We start from the raw sequence: 18,328 nt of genomic DNA, 5'->3' as shown, positions 1-18,328 counted from the left end.
GCTTCTCACCTCCTCTCTCCCCGGCATCAGGCCTTCTCTGCCTTTTTCTACACGGTGGATTTTATCCAGACTGTGATGAAGAGACGCGTGGCCTCACCAAAAGACCTTAACGCTGCTGCCGAAGAAATCTGCAGTGCCAGCTGGACCGAGGTGAGTTCCCTGGCAGCAGAGGGCTAGTCTAATGGGTGTCAGACGATCTAGGAGGCCAGCCTGGATTTCCGTGCCCTATAGGCCTGCAGCCAAAATAGCATGGGCTGTGGATCCTGTTACATCTCACAAGCTCCAGGACTCGGGCTGCCACGACTGGGCTAGGATGTCTCCAACCCCTTGGTATTGCAGTAGGGCTGCCAACATCGTATTTCAAAAATACAGGACAGATCTCAGATGTCCTCAGTCTCGACTTGAACCTCTGGGGGCATTCATCCTTCCATCCCCACCATGCCCCACAGACTGGCTCCCCGGTGGCCAGCTCCATCCCCTGCCTGTTGGGGTTCACCTGAAGTGGTGGGCTAGGGAGCAGCGGCAGCACCACACTGCAATGGGTGGACATGGGCAGCTGGCTGGTGGCTGAGCAGAGAGGCAGCAGGTCCAGATTGCGCTGCTCTGCCTCCTCCCCCTGCCACACTGTGGCCAGGCTGGCTCGGTGTCTTGTCCTCACCTGGCAGGCCAAGGTTAGATGGGGGAGGAGCCCATGTGTCCCTTCACCCCCACTCAGATGCCTCCACTCCTCCCTTCCCCATGTGTCCCTGCACCCCCACTACCCGCTGTCCCCACTAGGGTTGCCAACCCTCCCAGTTTCACCGGGAGTCTCCTGGAATCAGGCCCTATCTCCCTACTGATGCCGAACTGGGAGATTTTAGATGCTAAAAATCCAGCGGGGCTAAGGCAGACCAATGGGAGCTGTGGAAACAGAGCCTGCAGGCAGGGGCAGCACATGGAAACCCCCTGCCTCCTCCAGGGGCCACAGGGACATGTGCCAACTCCACAGCTCTCATTGGCCAGGGAACTGTGGCCAATGGAGCTGCTGGGGTGGTGCCTGTGGGCTGGGGCAGCACGTGGGGACCCCTGGCCCTGCCACCTAGTAGCTGCTGCTAGACAGATGTGCTGGTCGCTTTCAGGAGCCGCCCGAGGTAAGTGCCACCCCCCTCACCTCAACCCCCTGCCCCAGCCCAGAGCCCACATCCTGCACCCAAAATCCCTCCCAGAGCCTGACCCCTCACCCTCTCCTGTATCCAAACTCCCTCCCAGAGCTCCGAACCCCCTGCACCTCAACCCCCTCCCCCAGGCTCAGCCCAGAGCCCCCTCCCACACTCCAAACCCCTCTGCTCCACACCTCAAGCCCAGAGCCTGCACCCCCTCCCGCACTCCAACCCCATGCCCCAGCCTGGTGAAAGTGAGTGAGGGTGGGGGAGAGTGAGGGAGGGAGAGAGTGGGGGGTGGGGCCTCAGAGAAGGGGTGGGGCAGGGGCATGGCCATGGCCATGGGGAAGGGGCGGGGCAATGGTGTTTGGGTTTGTGCGATTAGACAGTTGGCAACCCTAGTCGCCATGTGGCCCTGCATCCCCACTCAGCTCCTGCCTCAGTGTTGTCACCCACTAACTTCTGTGTCCCTGCCCAAGTCTGTCCCCCCGACTAGCCCTTATGAACCCATGTGTGTGACCCCCCCCCAGCACCCCTATGTGCCCCACTCTGTCCATCCGTCTGCACACACACACACACACACACACACACACACACCCTGTGCCTCCTCAGCTGGCCTCATGGGCAGGGTGCTGTCCGGAAAGCAGCCTCTGCCCCCTCCATCTCCGCAGCTGTCTGCGCTGGCCCATGAGCTCGCTGCCCTGAGTAATGGTCTCAAGTTGCAGTGGGGGAGGTTTAGGTTGGACGTTAGGAAAACCTTTTTCCCTAGGAGGGTGGTGAAGCACTGGAACGGGTTACCTAGGGAGGTGGTGAAATCTCCTTCCTTTGAGGTTTTTAAGGTCAGGCTTGACAGAGCCCTGGCTGGGATGATTTAGTTGGGGATTTGTCCTGCTTTGAGCAGGGGGTTGGACTAGAACCTCCTGAGGTCCCTTCCAACCCCGATATTCTACAATTCGATGATTCTAGGAGGCCACAGCAGCCCCTGGTGGAAGAAGGTTGTAATTGCAGCTTCCCTGCACCTCACTGTCCCAGATCCCCCTCCCTGTGAAGGATCTATAATTGATTCTTATGGGCCAGAGCAGGGAGGACTCATCATTTTTCTTTCTGTCCCCTCTTTCTTCCCCGTCCATGGTGGCCAGCTGTTGCAAAAAGCCCCAAAGCAGGAGAAGTGGTTGCCAGATTACTGCACGGTTGCCAGCTTTGTTTATTTGCTGATCACCAAGGGCTACCGCTTTGATGAGAGCTCTTTCCCCAACATCACCTTCCTGAAAAAGGTTGGTATTTGGCCCAGATGGGGTCCTTCCATTAACCAGGCTCTGGCCTGCAGCAGCTGTCTGTCTCTCTCATTGTTTGCCAACATATGACATGGGGAAACCCTAGTCTGATGGGTTTTGCCAGGATCCCTACAGGAAATGAGCTTGAGTAAAGGCTTTTCGCAGGGACAGGGATCCTGACGGGTGCCCAGGTCGGACAGTTGCTTTTGGTTGAAATGGGTGTTACTTCTGTGAGCTAGAAAAGATGCCTCGGAGGAGGAGAAATGGCCAATGGGACATTGTGGATGGTTCTCGGAAAACTTCTGTTCAGTGCACAGCAGCAGAAAGGCTGATGGAACCTTCGGGACTGTTAGGAAAGGGATAGAAAATAAGACAGTAAATATCACAATGCCACCTTATAAAACCATGAATATTGTGTGCAGTTCTGGTCGTCCCATCTCAAAAAGGACATAGTGGAATGGAAAAGGTTCAGAGAAGGGCAAAAAAGATAATCAGGGGTATGGAACAGCTTCCGTCTGAAGAGAGATTAAAAGGATTAGTGCTGTTCATTTTTGAAAAGAGATGACTAAGGCGGGATATGATAGAGGTCCTGAATGGTGAGGAGAAAATGAATAGAGAAGTGTTGTTTACCTTTTTCCACAATACAAAAACCGGGGTTACCAGATGAAATTAACAGGCAGCAGGTTTAATACAAACAAGAGATAGGATTTTATCACACAACACACAGTTAACCTGTGGAACTCACTGCCAGAAGATGATGTGATGGCCAAAAGTATAACTGGGTTCCAAAAAGAACTAGATAAGTTCACGGAGGATAGGTCCATCAATGGCTACTAGGCAAGATGGTCAGGGATATAGCCCCATGCTTAGGGTGACCCTAACCTCTGACTGCCAGAAGCTGGGGCTAGGTGACAGGAGTGGATCTCTCCAGAATTGCTCTGTTCTGTACACTCCCCCTGAAGCTCTGTGACTGGCCACTGTTGGAGACAGGACACTGGGCTAGATGGACCATGGTCTGATCAAGTAGGGCTGTTCTTATGTTCTTAAACACCTCTTTAGCCTTGGGTGGGGAACAGGCCACATTGTGCTGAACTTCATGCGGCCTTTTCCCAGGGAGAAAATAACTCCTGACTATGGAGGATGTAAACTCAGCCCAGATTTCGATATCAGTTACTCTGGTGTAAATCAGGAGTGGCTCTACTGAGATCAGTGGAGTTGCACTGGATTTACACTGGTGTAAAAAAGATCAGGATCTGGCCTGCTGAGCCCAGTTCCTTTGTAAACAGACTGCAGGGACGAAGAAAACAGGCAGCATTGCATAGGGAGCAGGGCAGAAGGAGGAGCCCCGCCCAGGAGCAGCACCAGCAGCTCTGTTCCACGGGCTCCCCTTATTCCTCAGGCACTGCCAGGATGGCAGTAGCTGAGCTCTGGGCTGTGCACTGGCCTCCAGAACTGCTTTGTTCGGTTGCCTAAAGGCAGCAGGGTCCTGGGAATGGAGCAAAGGACGGGGACGCCTGGGTTCTATTCACCTCACTGGCTTGCTGAGAGTCAAAGGTCCTCTGGGCCTCCCATTGTCCCACCTTGGCAATGCAGCTGGGCTTTGCCCACCGTTGTGAAGCCTTTCCAGATCTCAGGATGAGCGAGGGCTAAGAATTGATGATGATGAAAGACCAGGAGAGGGTCACAGTAGCAGTGGAGGGAACAGGCAGGGTAATGGGTGATTCCCTTAGCTACTGCAGCTACTCCTAGCCTCTGAGGGTACATCCACACTGCAGTTAGACACCTGCTGCTGGCCCATGCCAGCTGGCTCACAGGGCCTGGGCTAAGAAGCTAACTGCGGTGTAGATGTTTGGGCTCAGGCTGGAGCCCCGGATCTAGGACCTTGCAAGATGGGAGGGTCCCAGAGCTCAGGCCGGAATGTCTACACCACAGTGAAACAACCCCTTAGCCCGAGCCAGCTGGCAGGGGCCGACCACAGGTATCTGACTGCAGTGTAGACATACCCTCATGAGGCAATGTTACTAGCAAGACTCTGAGCTGCTTTGTCTTGCTGTTTTCACAGGCTGGGGACACTTCCATTGGCTGGGCCCTGGGCTACATGCTGAACCTCACCAATATGATCCCGGCTGACAAAGTGGGTTTCCGAAAGGGCGTGAACTACAGCTCCTGGGTCATCCTCATCCTCCTCTTTGTGGCTGTAATCCTGATGGCACTGGTGACAGCGTTCTGCCTGCTCCGGTCTGGCAAGCAGCACCGCACCATGTAGGAGATGGGCGGAAGAGGCCAAGAGACATGGCTCCCTGGAGCTGACGTGAGCTCCACTGATCCTGGCAGGTGACCCAGCATCCTACATACTTCAAATGTGAGCGTTTCCTGGAGGCCCTGTCCCTCCCCGCTGCCTGTTTGTAGCCCTGAGGGAAACCAGTCCTGTTGCCTTTCTTTCCTCCCTGATTGGAAGCCGGAGAAGCAGACAGAAGAGGAGAACTGACACCCAGGGAGCTGCATGAGGAGCAAATGTAAATGGTTTCCTAGTGCATCTCCTTTGGTGCATCCTGGAACAGCATCAGAGCCTGGACAGCCAGATCCGGGGCATCCTCCTTTGCCCCTCACCAGATGGAGACCAGACACACAGTAAACAGACGGCAACAGCCAGCGGGCAACTGGCTCTGTGCAAAGGGAGGGAGGTTTTTATACTCGCATCCAAAGGGGTGGGGTTCATGGTGGAGAGGGTTACTTACCTAAGCATCTCTGGAAGGCTTTTCCCTCCAGACCCCGTACCTGGAGACCTGTCCTATCCCTTCCCGGGAATTTGTGACTTGTGGTCCTGAGTGTAACCTATGGACCTGCAAGGACCAAATCACAGTCCCCAGGAAGTCTCTGGGAGTTTGGCCATTGATCTCAGTGGTATTCGGCTCTCCCCAGGCCCGGGAAGCCCCTCCATCTCTGCAGAGCAGTGCTGCCCAGGACAGGCTCTGACAATCTGGGGAGGCTTCCACTCTTAGCACCACAACGCAGTGTGTGGTCTCTTTTGTTTGTTTACAATTGGCACTGCTCCTAGCCAATCCTGCCTGCCGAGTGGGAAGTTTTAAGATTAGGGTGGGGGTGGAGCCTGAGCAGGTGTGTAATTCAACAGGGGGTGTCCTGGGTACCTTAGGGAGCATCGTAAACCATCCCCCTGGCATGATGGAGAAAATTCTCAGGGCTCCCTCACACCGCCCTGAGACCTTCTCTGAGCTGCCAGCTAAGACACACCGGGGCAGGGCATGTTGAGACCCAAACCCTCCACCCCCACAGGGCTGGTGCAAGGAGGTTTCACGCCCTAGGCGAAACTTCCAACTTGTGCCGCCCTGCCCTGCGGCAGCTCCCTGCCGCTGCCCCCTCCCCTCGGCCCGGGGAGCCGTGTGCAGCAGCTCCCCACCCCAGCTCACCTCTGCTCTGCCTCCTCCCCGAGCACGCTGCCGGCCTGGGAGGGAGAGAAGCAGAGCGGGGAGGCAGAGCAGAGGTGAGCTGGGGCGGAGAGCGGTTCCCCTGTGCGCCTCCCTCCCCCCATTACTTGCTGCAGGCGGCCCTCCCCGCGCCCCCCAGCCCCAGCTCACCTCCGCTCCACCACCTCCCCCAACCACTTGGCGCCCTAAGGGACCGCCTAGTTCGCCTAGTGGTTGCACCAGCCCTGCACCCCCAGCCTCATCAACCTGGGGACAGGGAGGGTCTGTCTTTAGTTCTAGATAAGATCAAACAGGGATTTGTGTGTTTTAATGATTACAAAAACTAACAATGTAAACCCATGGGAGGATTTTAGATGAAACGGCAAATAACCTTTGTTAAAGGGAAGCTACCCCGAGACACCTGTAGGATGGTGGAGACTGTATAACACTGAGCTCTTCCAAATGTTTCCTGAGGCAGAGCTCTGAGCTTGCAGCAGAGCTGCTGTGACTGGATGTGATTGCACTCCTTGTAAGGACAACAGGCAGCTTACGCAATAGTTATGCCTTTGGGGAGCTCAGTTGACAGTGTCACCTCTGTCGGGGGTTCTCAGAATATTGTGCGGCTTAGTGAAAGCACAGAGCTTTGGAAATGTTTGTATTTTATCACTCAGAAATAGAATTGGAAGAGAAATTAGGAAATTGCTGCTTATAAAATCCAGGTCAATATTTGAACATTTGAAATGTCAAGACCGTGTAACATTCTCTTATCAGGATGGAAAGATCAGATCATTGCAGAGGAAGAGCTTATACTAAATATAATTGCACAGTGGTGAATTTATCACAAACTATGATCCCACTAATAAATTTATATCCTCAGTCTGTTCACTAAGCAGATGATTTCAGTACTAAGATGGTAGGGATGCTACAGTTTGCCAGTCCAGTTACGTGCCAATCAATTTAAGCAACAATTGAAGATCTATTCCAATCAAAAGTGCAGGGATGGTGTAGGGAGAGTACACCCAGCAATAACTCTACGATTACTGTTTGGAAGTTTAGACACTTAGTTACAAAAAAATCAGTTTAAATCAAAATGGCCTTCCCAGCTACTTATAACCCAGAGCTAATCATCTCCTCCCTAAGTCCACAAATATTGAACGCTCATGCCACAGACTGAACCTCACTCTCTGCGTGAAACAGTTTAATGTTATTTTGAGTTTCTCCCCATATTCCCCAATACAAAAATGGTATGAACTGCAGCCCAATTCCAGGATTGGTGAGGCCTCATCTGGAGTACTGTGTCCAGTTTTGGGCCCCATACTTACAAGAAGGATGAGGAAAAATTGGAAAGAGTCCAGCGGAGGGCAACAAAAATGATTAGGGGACTGGAACACATGACTTATGAGGAGAGGCTGAGGGAACTGGGATTGTTTAGTCTGCGGAAGAGAAGAATGAGGGGGGATTTGATAGCTGCTTTCAACTACCTGAAAGGGGGTTCCAGAGAGGATGGATCTAGACTGTTCTCAGTGGTAGCAGATGACAGAACAAGGAGTAATGGTCTCAAGTTGCAATGGGGGAGGTTTAGGTTGGATATTAGGAAAAACCTTTTCACTAGGAGTGGGTTACCTAGGGAGGTGGTGGAATCTCCTTCCTTTGAAGTTTTTAAGATCAGGCTTGACAAAGCCCTGGCTGGGATGATTTATTTGGGGGTTGGTCCTGCTTTGAGCAGGGGGTTGGACTAGAACCTCCTGAGGTCCCTTCCAACCCTGAGATTCTATGATTCCTGCGAGTTCTTCTGCTGCTTTAGTTTATACACATTAAAACAGTGACACCCTGTTGCTTTAAAAAAAAAATCCACTTTCCGCTTCTTTATCCCTTGCCTACGAAGTCATCACTTTTTTGTAACCACATCCCAGGACGCGTTTTGGCTTTGATTGCTCTAAAGGGGGGAGCTTGCTCTCAAATAGCTTCATTCTGCTGGGCAGGACAGGGCCAGTTCAATCAACTTTACAGCGAAGTCTTGAAACAAGTTTTGTGCCTCAGACCTTTTCAGTCACTGGCTGATTTTGATTCCTTCTGCGGCTCAGCCCCATTTCCGGTGAGGAGATGGCGCTGTCCAACGGCCAGCTCTTTAGCTGCCACCTTTTAGCAATCCAGTGAGACAAACGGAGGCAGTTCTCTGGACAGCCGTTGTCCTAAAGGTACGCCCAGAACAAGAGAGTTCTTTACTTGAAACCCTGGTGTGGATTTTTCCAATGTGCAGTTCAGACCCAACGGGACACCTGCTAGGGACACCCTGTTTACTGACAGTGGGTGTTTTTTAACAAACCTCTTCATTTTCCTCAGGGGCTCTGGCCAGCCGCTGAGATGGCAAGTCCCCATCAATGACTGTCCCCTAACAAACAGGGCCAGCTTTGACTCTGCTCTTCAGACAGTCTGGCCGTGTTCCTTGGACGGGTTTTAGACTTGGTCCAGCTCACTCCTCTAGATTACTTTTACAAAGGAGGGAATGATGCTGTGGGTGTCTTTACTCCTCCTTTGTAGACAACCCCATTCTGCGGCACAAACCCACACAGCGGGGCTGGCCGTGCAAAGAGAAGTGGAGAATGGGAGGCTTCTCCCTGACCTATGGTAGCCAACCTTGGGTGATTTACTTGCCCCTTACTGACTCCATCAGTTCGCCTCTCTTCTGCTCATGAAACTTTTATTAAAACAAGATGGAAATGTTATGTTGTGTGTGTGGTTTGGTTTTTTTAAAAACCCGGGCCGCCTGCAAACAAGTGTAGACCAGAAAGTTGTCAAGAAACCCTCTTCCTTCTGGAAAGCCCTACTGAGCCAACAAGGGGCAGGTAAGTACTTCACTGTTAGTTAAGAGGACGGGGGCAAATTGTCTTCATAGGTTACAGATGGGCTATCATAAAGGTATCAAACACCTAGACAGCACACGTGTGCGTCAGGGCCAGGGAAAGGAGCTCTGAGCCAGAGGGTACAGAGTGGGCAAATGGATGGAGGTAGCTGATGCCCTTGCCATGGGAGTATAAAGGGAGTTGTAGCTCCAGGGGAGGGGGTTGTGAAGAGCTAAGCGGCTGCCCAGCTGGCAGAGTGGGACTTGGGCATTGGACCCTTCCTTCTAGGCCATGGAGAGAACAGGAAGTTCTGCGTTGCCCTCACCATGCTTGGAACACTTGCAGCTCGGCATTAAGACAATGACTTTAACCAATCTCATGCTTCAGGACTTCAACCAGCTGCATTCAGGGCTCAGGAAGGAATTTCTCCCCTACTACTCCCCATGCACAAGTGGTCAGATGCATGCTGGGGATTTTTCACATTCCTCTGAAGCATCTGGTATGGGTGACAAACAGCTGAGATAACCACCCCTCTGCGATGGTACAGTGACTCCTCTACTCCAAGAGGCTTGGCTAGCTGCTTGCTCCCATGCGCAGGGTTACACTAAGGACCAGATTTGGGGTCAGGAAGGAATTTTCCACCAGATCAGATTGGTAGGAACCTGGGTAGTGTTTTTCCTTCCTCTGCAGCGTGGAGCAAGGAATCTGTGGGCATCATCACCTGAATCAGTTTCCTGCTATTGCAGGGGCCTCAGTCCTCTCCACCTGGGGCACTCAAGAGTTTAGCCTCCTGAGGTTCGGAAAGGGGAGATGATATCTGGCTCTCATTTGGGTCAAAATGAATCTGGAGCGATTGAGCAGTGAGCTGTCTTTTCTCTCGAGTGGGTTATAAAGTAGGGCCCAGATAGGGTGAGTGATTTAGCCCAGCCCGTGAGATGCATTAGTGGCAGGGCTGGGAACAAAACCCAGGAGTCCTGCCACTGAGGTGCACTAGACCTTAGGGCTGGAGTGTTGCTGACCAGAGGCTGTAAGAGGAGGGCAGATCCTGGCTGGAGCAGGAGGCCGATATCGGCGCAGCAGTGAGTATGGCACCAAGGAGCGGAGAGAAGGCAAGAGCAGCCTTGTGAAAAATAACGGGCACAAAATGCAGTGGGGAGGCCTGGTAGGGCAATCACAGATACAGCCCTGCTTGGAAATAGCCCCCTCAGTGCCCTGAGGAGGGAAGGACAGACCCAGGCTGCTGTGAATTGGGGAAACTATGACCACGCCCAGTGGGGGAGGAACTGTGAGCCCTGCATCTCTCCCCCGTCCTTCAAGGCTCTGGAGGCTTCTTCCTGGGGGGGAGCCAGGAACACGGGGCAAAGGGTCTGTATGAGCTCCAGAGAGGTTGTCACGCAGCAGGAACCAAGCACCCATCGCAACGCGAAAGGGGGTGAAAGTAACAGGCTGTGAATCCAGAGGCAGGAACTCCAGTCACTGGCATACAGCCCCTCGCATGACTGGGCCAACCTGGTTGCGGTCTTCAGGCATAGCTGAATGCTGATACTTGCAATCCAAATCAGTCAGTTAAACTTTTGTTAAGCTTGTGAAGTCAAAAAATGCTGTACCGAGGGTGCCGGCGCAGCCTTTCTTTTGCCCTTTGGCCCTATGTGTTAATGAACTGATCACCTAGCCTGTGTTCTATGGGGCCGTGCCTCATTCAGGGCCCAGGACAGGCAGCGTGGCTGAATGAGGTGCTAGTCAGTATTGCTGTTTACCCTCATTGGTCACGGTGTAGCCCCATGCGTTATTTACTGCACACCATTCGAACCCGGCACAGTACGCAGGATTGTTCATTTCCTCAGGGCTGTCTATGCTGCTCTCCTCATAGTTCTAGAGCTCTTCACACAGCATGATTAATTTTGCTTTACAACCCCTCTGTGGGGGGAGGGAAGTGTTAGTTCCCGAGGTGTAAAAGGAGGCTAACACAGAGATTAAAGCACTTTACATGGGCAAAGCATCACTTCCACTGACTTCACTTGCAGCTGGGAGGGCTCAGCCCTTCTGCAAATAAGACCCCTCTCCCCCTGGTCTCACATTGGGTACCACACAGTAGCCATCTCAGAAAATGTTGGTTTAAGTGACTTGCCCAACATCATACAGGAGCTCTGTGGCACAGGGTTGGCTGGAAGCCAGAGCTCCAGGACAGAGCCCGTCGTGCATCTTCCTGCAGATCCTGACCATATTCACTAAACACCTTCCAGCCTCTGCAACAAATGCAGCAGGGATCTCACAGACACTAGCCTCCTTCCCTACACAACCTTGATTATTTTCCAGCAGATTCTGTGCACTGAATGAGGCTGGGGTCCTGTGGGGATAAAATAGCATGTGATCATGTGATTAACACCTTTAGCACAATGTGTGCACAAAAGGGAGAGATGCAAGGTTGCATGGGAAACCTTAATTCTGGCATTCCCCAACTTTTTTGAGTGCTTGACTTGCAACCTTCATGTTCTTTCAGCATGGTTGTCACAGGGTGGCTGGCCTCTTTAAGGGAAGTCAGGGCCTTGCTCAGCCCACCTGTAAGTAACTGCTAGGTGGCTTGCTGGCTAATGAGCCCCTATACCTGACAAACTACCACCAAAGGTCAGTTAGAGAGGAGCTCCCAGGGTAAGGAACGTGGGGAAGAGATCTCGCTGCCAGCTGCAGGAGACGCAGCCTGGGTGCTGCTGGGAGGAAAGGTGCAGTCAGTAGGCAGGCCCTGGCTCCAGGGAAGGAATCCATGTCAAGATTGCCTGGCAGGTAAAGGGCTTGGATGAGGAAATGATAAGACTTAGCTGGAGTCTGCTGCCCTGCTAAGAACTCTGGGTGCTGGGCTCTTGGATTTCCGTTAACAAATCAGACCCCCAGAAGGGGGCGCTGCTCAATGCATAAAACTCCTGCTGAACCTATTGACAGCCCCAAGTGGGAAATGAAGGCAGGGGACAGCCACAGCACCCCCGGAAAGGGGCGTTGGGGGGATGGCATGTGCTCTTACCATTGATTTTGGGCTGTAAAACTGAGATTGCACCAACCACTGCGTGGAAACTAGTTTATCAAGATGGTTCTGAGAGCCACTTTGAGTTCCACAGTGCAGTTTTCCCTGCAAAGAAGCCCTTAGCTGAGGTCTGGCTATGCTCCACGTTCCCTCCAGGCATGAGACTCCTCCCAAGGGGTGGGGGCTAGAGTGTCTAAAGCGTCGCTCTGCCTGCACTGGGGAATGCAGATCATTGAGCCCCTTTACTTGTCTAATCCAGAGGCTCAATTCTGGAGCCCCCCTTCTAACACCAGGTGCCGGGCTCTTGGTGTGGCATGTTGCTGCTATATCCCTCTACCCACCCTTGTTCCTGGCATCCACCTGCACATCCTATGCAGGCATCGAAGTGGTAGGTACAGGCTGCAGGGGCGCTGACAGAGCTGGGCACGGGGTGTAGCCGCAGCACGGGGGTGCCAGGTCTAAGACGCACGGATGGGGTTCTGGTATGTGTGGCACAGGAATGCTACTGTGCCATATTTCCAATGGCCCGGTGCTCTCACGGGCCTTCTTCTTTCCCCCTCCCTGGTCTGGGTTTCCAAGAAAGGGAGCCTGGAGGTTGGGCCAACAGACAGAGAGGGGCAGGAGCAGCCAAGAGAGCCCAGCAGTCCAGGTTCCTTGCCATTCACCCCTTGTGTAAACTGGGTGGGTCTAGAAGGCAGGGGAGGGAGAGCAGACCCACACTTTTCACTTCAGGGCAGGGGGAGGAAGAAGCAGTGTGGGTCCAGAGCTGCAGGGGTCCTTCTGCTCCCTCCTCTCTTGTGAAAATGATATCGGCCAGACACCCTCCCCTCTGTGAACTCTCCTGTGGGGCGAAGGAGAGATGGCCTGGTCGCAGGTGGTCTCTCTGACTGGCTGTTCTTTCCCTGGGGGTGAAGGAATGGAAAACAATGACAATCGGATGGGCTAGCCCCAGAGTAAAGCACCTAGCCTGGGATAATGAGAACGTTGGCTACGACACAAGAATAGAGCCCAGGAGTTAACAGAACATTACTAAGTTTGCAAAGCACGCCAAAGTTACAGTCGCCTGTTCAACCCTAATCCCCCCTACCCCCCGAGACAGTCTTTAATCACCTGCTCTCATGCTACATTTTTCACAGGACCCCTGCCTCATTCAGTGCCGGGGCTCACTTCAGGAACAGCTAGCCTTCTCCTCATTGTTCAGTGGCCCTATTCCCTGCACGCTATTCAGACCTTGCTCTGAAGATGAAATTATTAATTCATTTACACAGACAACCTTAGTTCAGGCTTTTCCAACCTTCCAAGCACTTGACTTTGCAACCTGACTGTGCTCTCAACGTAGTTCTTGGGTAATATCGATGCGGGGGTCAGATGGCCTGATATGGACACAGAACTCCCGCTAGTGCAGCAGTAAAGATGGGGGTGTCCTCTCTCCTAGTGAGTGAGGGTACAGGCTACTGATGCTACTGGATGTTTCATGTGAGTACTGAAGGAAGAACAGACCCCCAGGGCAGGGACAGGCCCAGGAGTGTGACTGGGGTCCTCCAGCCCACTCTGGGGGATACCCCCCTCCCTGGGCATTTATATCAGCCTTTCCCCTGCAGTAGCCCCCTTCAGTGATTTCACATACCCCCATAGCTACCCCCATAGCTCCCCCTCTCCGACCACCCCTAAACTTCACTTTGTCCAAAATGTCTATTTTTAGCTATATGTTTGTATTACTTTTCCAACCTTTGCTGCTCAAACAAAGTCCGTCTGGGCTTTACACACCCCACCTCCACCCCACCCTAAATCCTTCCCTGCACTTCCCCAAGCCTCATGAATCGGCAGTGGAGGGGACGTTTCTCGCTCCCCAGGCGTTGCAATGCAGCTCTAGCCCCGGTCACACGCAGTACAAGTCATAAAGGAGTCGGGACGGAGCTCCAGGCTCCCCCAGCTATTCCATGTCGTCTCCATATTTGTTTCTCCTCATCCTCGTTTCTGCATTCTCTGTGGGATCTGGACTGTGGAGATTTTCTGCAACAGATGAGAAAACTATTTAGAACTCAGACCGGCCAGGAACGCTGATAAAAACACCCCCCCCCCCCCAACGTGGTGTAACTCAGCGAGACAGCACACCAGGCTCCCGGGACCCCAAGCAGAGACACACCCGCACTCAGCAAGCAGTCCAGGGGAAGCATTACGGCACCTGCTTTTGGGTGTGTTTCCCTGTGCTCCCTGCTGTCATAGTATCACCTTACAGGATGATCAGAGACCAGCATGACCCCAGGACACTAATGTAGGGGGATTCTCAGCCCATTCCATTCCATCCCATCCCCCAGGAGAGGCACTAAGAATTAACCCAAAGTCAGAACCAAACCACCTCTCCCTCCTCAATGAGACAGCTCCTAACTTGGATGAGGACCCGCTCAGACACCCATGGACGTGTCAAAAGCATGGCAAATACAGGAGGCCTACGGGAGCCATTGCACTGCACTAGCTGCGTGCGTGACTGCCTCGGGGATGGCGTCTCTAGCAGTTAATCCACAGAGAGGATAAAAGACCTAGCGCTGCTGCCAATTAGGGGGATTCTCCTTGAGCGCAAGAGCTGAAGGCCTGGAATTCCAGCCTGGGCTTCGTAGGTGTGTGGGATTTATATAGCGATTTTTACCACCCCCGTCTGGTTACACAACAAAGCGCAAGGTACTATTGGAGCCAAGACAGGACCCTTCAGAACTGGAGATGCAGCCCAAGTGAAACCAGCCACACGGAGCCCCAAGTACAGCAGGTAACTGCTGCCTCAGCAGCGAATGCCTCTCACCCTTGGCTACTCCCTGCGGGGACTGCCCTGTCTCCAGGTAGATCCAGAGGTTGGAACACTTCTGGGTCTCTATCCTGGTCACGGCGTAGCTGGCGACTGAACCTGCAACTGAAAGCACCAACAGGCAGGGGTGTTTCCAAGTCCCATTGGAAGAAGAGGTGTCCCAGCAGGTGGGGTCGTGCTCTCTGTAAAGAACTGGGGCTGCGTGAAAAGGGCTGGCAGTTTCTGAGCCGCCTTTTGCTCGTCACTCGGATTCTGATCTCACTTTCACGCGCGTGAACCAGGAGTGATCCCTGGGAAGTCCACCTGTGTCACTGCAAACACGCTCACTGGTGGGGGGGTGAGCGCAGGTGGCCTGAGTCAGTCTGAGCACTTTAAAGGGAAGCAGGGATTTCACTAAATCACAGGTGAGAGCGAGGATCCTTCTCTGGTAAGACAGAGCTGTGAGTCCTGTTCCTAGCTCTCGTGAACTACAGGAAAACCCCAGGACCTTGGACTGCTAAGAGCACAACACGCCTGCCCTGTCGATGGAACCCCTGGTGGCTGGGGGCTGACTGAGAGGCCCAGGGCGCATTGAGTACTGACCTACAGACAGCAGCATGTTCCACTGCAGGGGGTAGGGCAGCTTCTTGTTTATCAGCTTCTGAAGAACGAAAGCTGCTCCGATGCCTGTTAATACGAGATCCGCGTGAGTGTGGATGCAGTTACTGCAGCTGACCTCTCTGTTGCAGCTTGCATGCTCCTCCGGGCAGGGGCTGCATCTCCCTCTGGGTTTGGAAGGTGCCTGGCACACGGTGTGCACCATTGCAATCTAACAAATGGCAATGATAGTGCCTTCCATCCAGAGACCCCAAAGCACAGAACAAGCATTGCTAACTATACAGTATAGGGATTCCTTCAGCCAACAGTGAATGCAGCCCCTCCAGAGTAACAATTTAGGACAGGAAGTGAAGAATCATAGAACTGGAAGGGACCTCGAGAGGTCATCTAGTCCACTCCCCTGCACTCACGGCAGGACTAAATATTATCAACATCAGTGGTTCTCAACCAGGGGTCTGTGGCCAACTGTGGGGCCATGAGCAGGTTTCAGGGGGTCTGCCAAAATAAGCCAGAGAGCAAGGCCAGCGTTAGACCCACTGGGGCCCGGGGCTGATGCTGAAGTCTGAGCCCCACCACCCTGTGTTGAAGCCAAAGCCTGAGCCACTTAGCTTTGCCAGGCACTTGCCCTGCTTGCTACCCCACAATGCCAACCCTGGCTTTTAATTTACTGGATATGCAGAAAAAGAGTTGTGGCACAGGGGGGCCATGGAGGTTTTTATAGCATGCTGGGGGAAGGGGGGCTCAGAAAGAAAAAGGTTGAGAAACCCTGATCTAGACCATCCCTGACAGGTGTTGTCTAACTCCTCTTAAATATCCCCAATGTTGGAGATTCCACAACCTCCCTCAGCAATTTGTTCCAGTGCTTAACCACCCTGACAGTTAGGAAGTTTTTCCTAATGTCCAACGTAAACCTCCCTTGCTGCAATTTAAGCCCATTGCTTCTTGTCCTGTCCTCAGAGGTTACAGAGAACAATTTTTCTCCATCCTCCTTGTAACAATCTTTTACGTACTTAAAAACTGTTTTCATGTCCCCTCTTCTCCAGACTAAACAAACCCAGTTTTTTCAATATTCCCTCATAGGTCATGTTTTCTAGACCTTTAATCATTTTTGTTGCTCTTCTCTGGACTTTCTCCAATTTGTCCACATCTTTCCTGAAATGTGGCACCCAGAACGGGACACAAAACTCCAGCTGAGGCCTAATCAAGCAGAGCAGAGTGGAAGAATCACTTCTTGTGTCTGGCTTACAACACTCCTGCTAATACATCACTCTTGCGAATATCAGAGCCAATTGCAAGCTGCAGGAAAATGTAGGGGGGCAGGATGCAATAACCCAGCTGAAAGTGGCCAGGTTAATTCCCTGACTCCTGCAAAAGTCCCACCGGACGGGAGATAGTTACACATGGATGAAACCTTGCTTTGATTTCTCCTCCACAAGATGGCAGCCTGTAGTGCCAGGCTGGGGCACTGGGGGAGGAGTGTCACTAGCTGAATCACTCCTGCGGTGCCCTGCCTTTCCCACGGACTCTCAGCCACGTACCAACAGCCCCAACCCAGTTTGGCCTATAGCTCTAATGGCAGCATGGCATGAAGTGCGACGCCTGCAGGCTTGGCCCCCGGGGAGGAGTCACACTGAGCATTTGGGCTTTGAATTGGTCCCTCTTGCAGCTCCAGCTAAACCCAGCAAAACTCTACAGAGTCAGGGGGAGGGGGGCAGCCCTTCAGAAAGGAAGATGCCCAGAGCTTTAGCTCAGACCCCAGTGCTCCGGCCGGTCCATTGCTGGGAGCTGGATGAGCGGGGGGGGGGGGGATGCAAATGGGCAGCCTGAGAGCCAAAGAGCTGGGGGAGATGACTGTTCGTGCCCTAGACCCTCAACCTGGCCTCTCCCGCCCCAGGCCCCGTGATGCCCAGTGGCCCCAACAGTGTCTGCCTGCAGAGCAGCAGGAGGGCTGCCCGCTGCACCCTACCTGTGAGAAAGGTCCCGATGCCCTTCATGAACGCGTGGGACTGGCACAGGGCGTATTCCTGCAGCCCCTGGAGCAGCAAGGAGCGGGAGTTGGCGGCAGCAGACGAGATGGTGCGAAAAGGGCAAACCAGGAACCCTGGGGCTCGAGTCTCCTCCCTCGCTGCGCCGGAACCTGCTTCCTGGGTCCCCCCTTGATCCGCCCACGGCGACCCCCAGGTCCCTCTCGCCGAGCGGCCCCGGCACCCGGCTTCCACCCCAGCCACCTGCCCGGGGAGCTCACCCGTCCCTCCCGACGTGCAGCACCGGCCGGCGGGCGGCTCGGGGACCCCAGCACCGCAGCCGCCCCCGTGCCTGCCGGGGCAAATCCTGCCCCCGCCCCCGCCCCGCCATTCACTGCAGGGCACCTGCACCCGGCCGTGCCCAGGGCAATGACAGCCGCTCCCTGCTCTACCTCTCGGGCCGGTCCTGCCCCTGGCGCCTCCGGCCCCGGGCTCTGGGCCCGGGGCTGCTGGCGAGCGGACGGTCCTGGCCCGGGCTGGGGGCAGCGCACAGCCCCGATCTGCTCCCCGCGAGCCCTCGGCCACCAGCCCCCTCCGCCGCGGGACCCTGCCCCGCCGGGACCCCCCCCTCCGAACCCCCAGGGCCGGGGCCGAGCCCCCGCCTGCCCAGCGCAGCCCGGCCCCCGCCACCGACCGGGTGTTTCGCAGCCACGGTGTCGTCCACCCGCGACAGCCCCAGGTTCACCATGGCCGGAGAGAGCCCCTAGACCGCGGCCCCGGCTCCCGGCTCCCGGCCACTGCCCCGGCGGCCAGCCCGGCTCTTCCTGCTTCCTCCAGCAGCGAGGGAGGGCCCGGCCCGGCCCGGCGAGCAGCACCATCTACAGGGCTGGCTGCCCTGGCCACGGCTCTGCCCCGGGGCCGCACCCCTCTCGCCCACCGGACCACCCCGGGGTGCCCCTGGCTGAACCCCAGCGCACTCGTGTGTGCGTGTCTACGCGTGGGTGCAGGCGTGCGTTTCTGTCGGCATATGTGCGTGTCTCCATGGGGATGCATCATGCGTGTGCACTTGCATGGGTGTGTGCATGCGTGCGTATGTCTGCACGCGTGTGTGCATGCGGTGTCTGTGCATGCTCGTGTGTCCGCATGTGTGTGGGGTGTATGCATGCCGGTGTGCATGGGTGTGTATGTGTGCACGTGCTCCTGAGATCCCTGATACTACAAACCGGGATACACATAACTGTGCATAGGGGAGGGGTCCCATTGGAGTCAA

At 54.3% G+C, this 18,328-nt stretch overlaps 2 protein-coding genes across 2 annotated transcripts in view; one reads left to right on the top strand and one right to left on the bottom strand.

Moving 5' to 3' along the window:
* Positions 1 to 8,564, top strand: part of ENTPD2 (ectonucleoside triphosphate diphosphohydrolase 2) — a 48,234-nt gene extending 39,670 nt beyond the window's left edge. The window contains exons 7-9 of the mRNA XM_038374903.2: positions 31 to 150; positions 2,279 to 2,413; positions 4,476 to 8,564. Coding sequence (XP_038230831.1) covers positions 31 to 150; positions 2,279 to 2,413; positions 4,476 to 4,679 — 459 coding nt within the window. The 3' untranslated portion in view covers positions 4,680 to 8,564. The remainder of the gene's footprint in view (positions 1 to 30; positions 151 to 2,278; positions 2,414 to 4,475) is intronic.
* A 4,828-nt stretch (positions 8,565 to 13,392) lies between these two features.
* On the bottom strand, positions 13,393 to 18,002 carry TMEM141 (transmembrane protein 141). Its single transcript, XM_038374904.2, has 5 exons — positions 17,753 to 18,002; positions 17,061 to 17,127; positions 15,080 to 15,163; positions 14,495 to 14,602; positions 13,393 to 13,710 (listed from the first exon to the last, which is right to left on the bottom strand). Exons 1-5 carry the CDS (start codon positions 17,804 to 17,806, stop codon positions 13,631 to 13,633), a joined length of 393 nt encoding a protein of 130 aa, XP_038230832.1. The 5' UTR covers positions 17,807 to 18,002; the 3' UTR covers positions 13,393 to 13,630.
* Positions 18,003 to 18,328: the final 326 nt, after the last annotated feature.

Source organism: Dermochelys coriacea, chromosome 16 (genome assembly GCF_009764565.3).
Source record: "Dermochelys coriacea isolate rDerCor1 chromosome 16, rDerCor1.pri.v4, whole genome shotgun sequence".
In the NCBI taxonomy this organism is placed as follows: domain Eukaryota; kingdom Metazoa; phylum Chordata; order Testudines; family Dermochelyidae; genus Dermochelys; species Dermochelys coriacea.
Note: the sequence above shows the minus strand (reverse complement) of the source record. Positions and strands in the feature narration are given on the sequence as shown.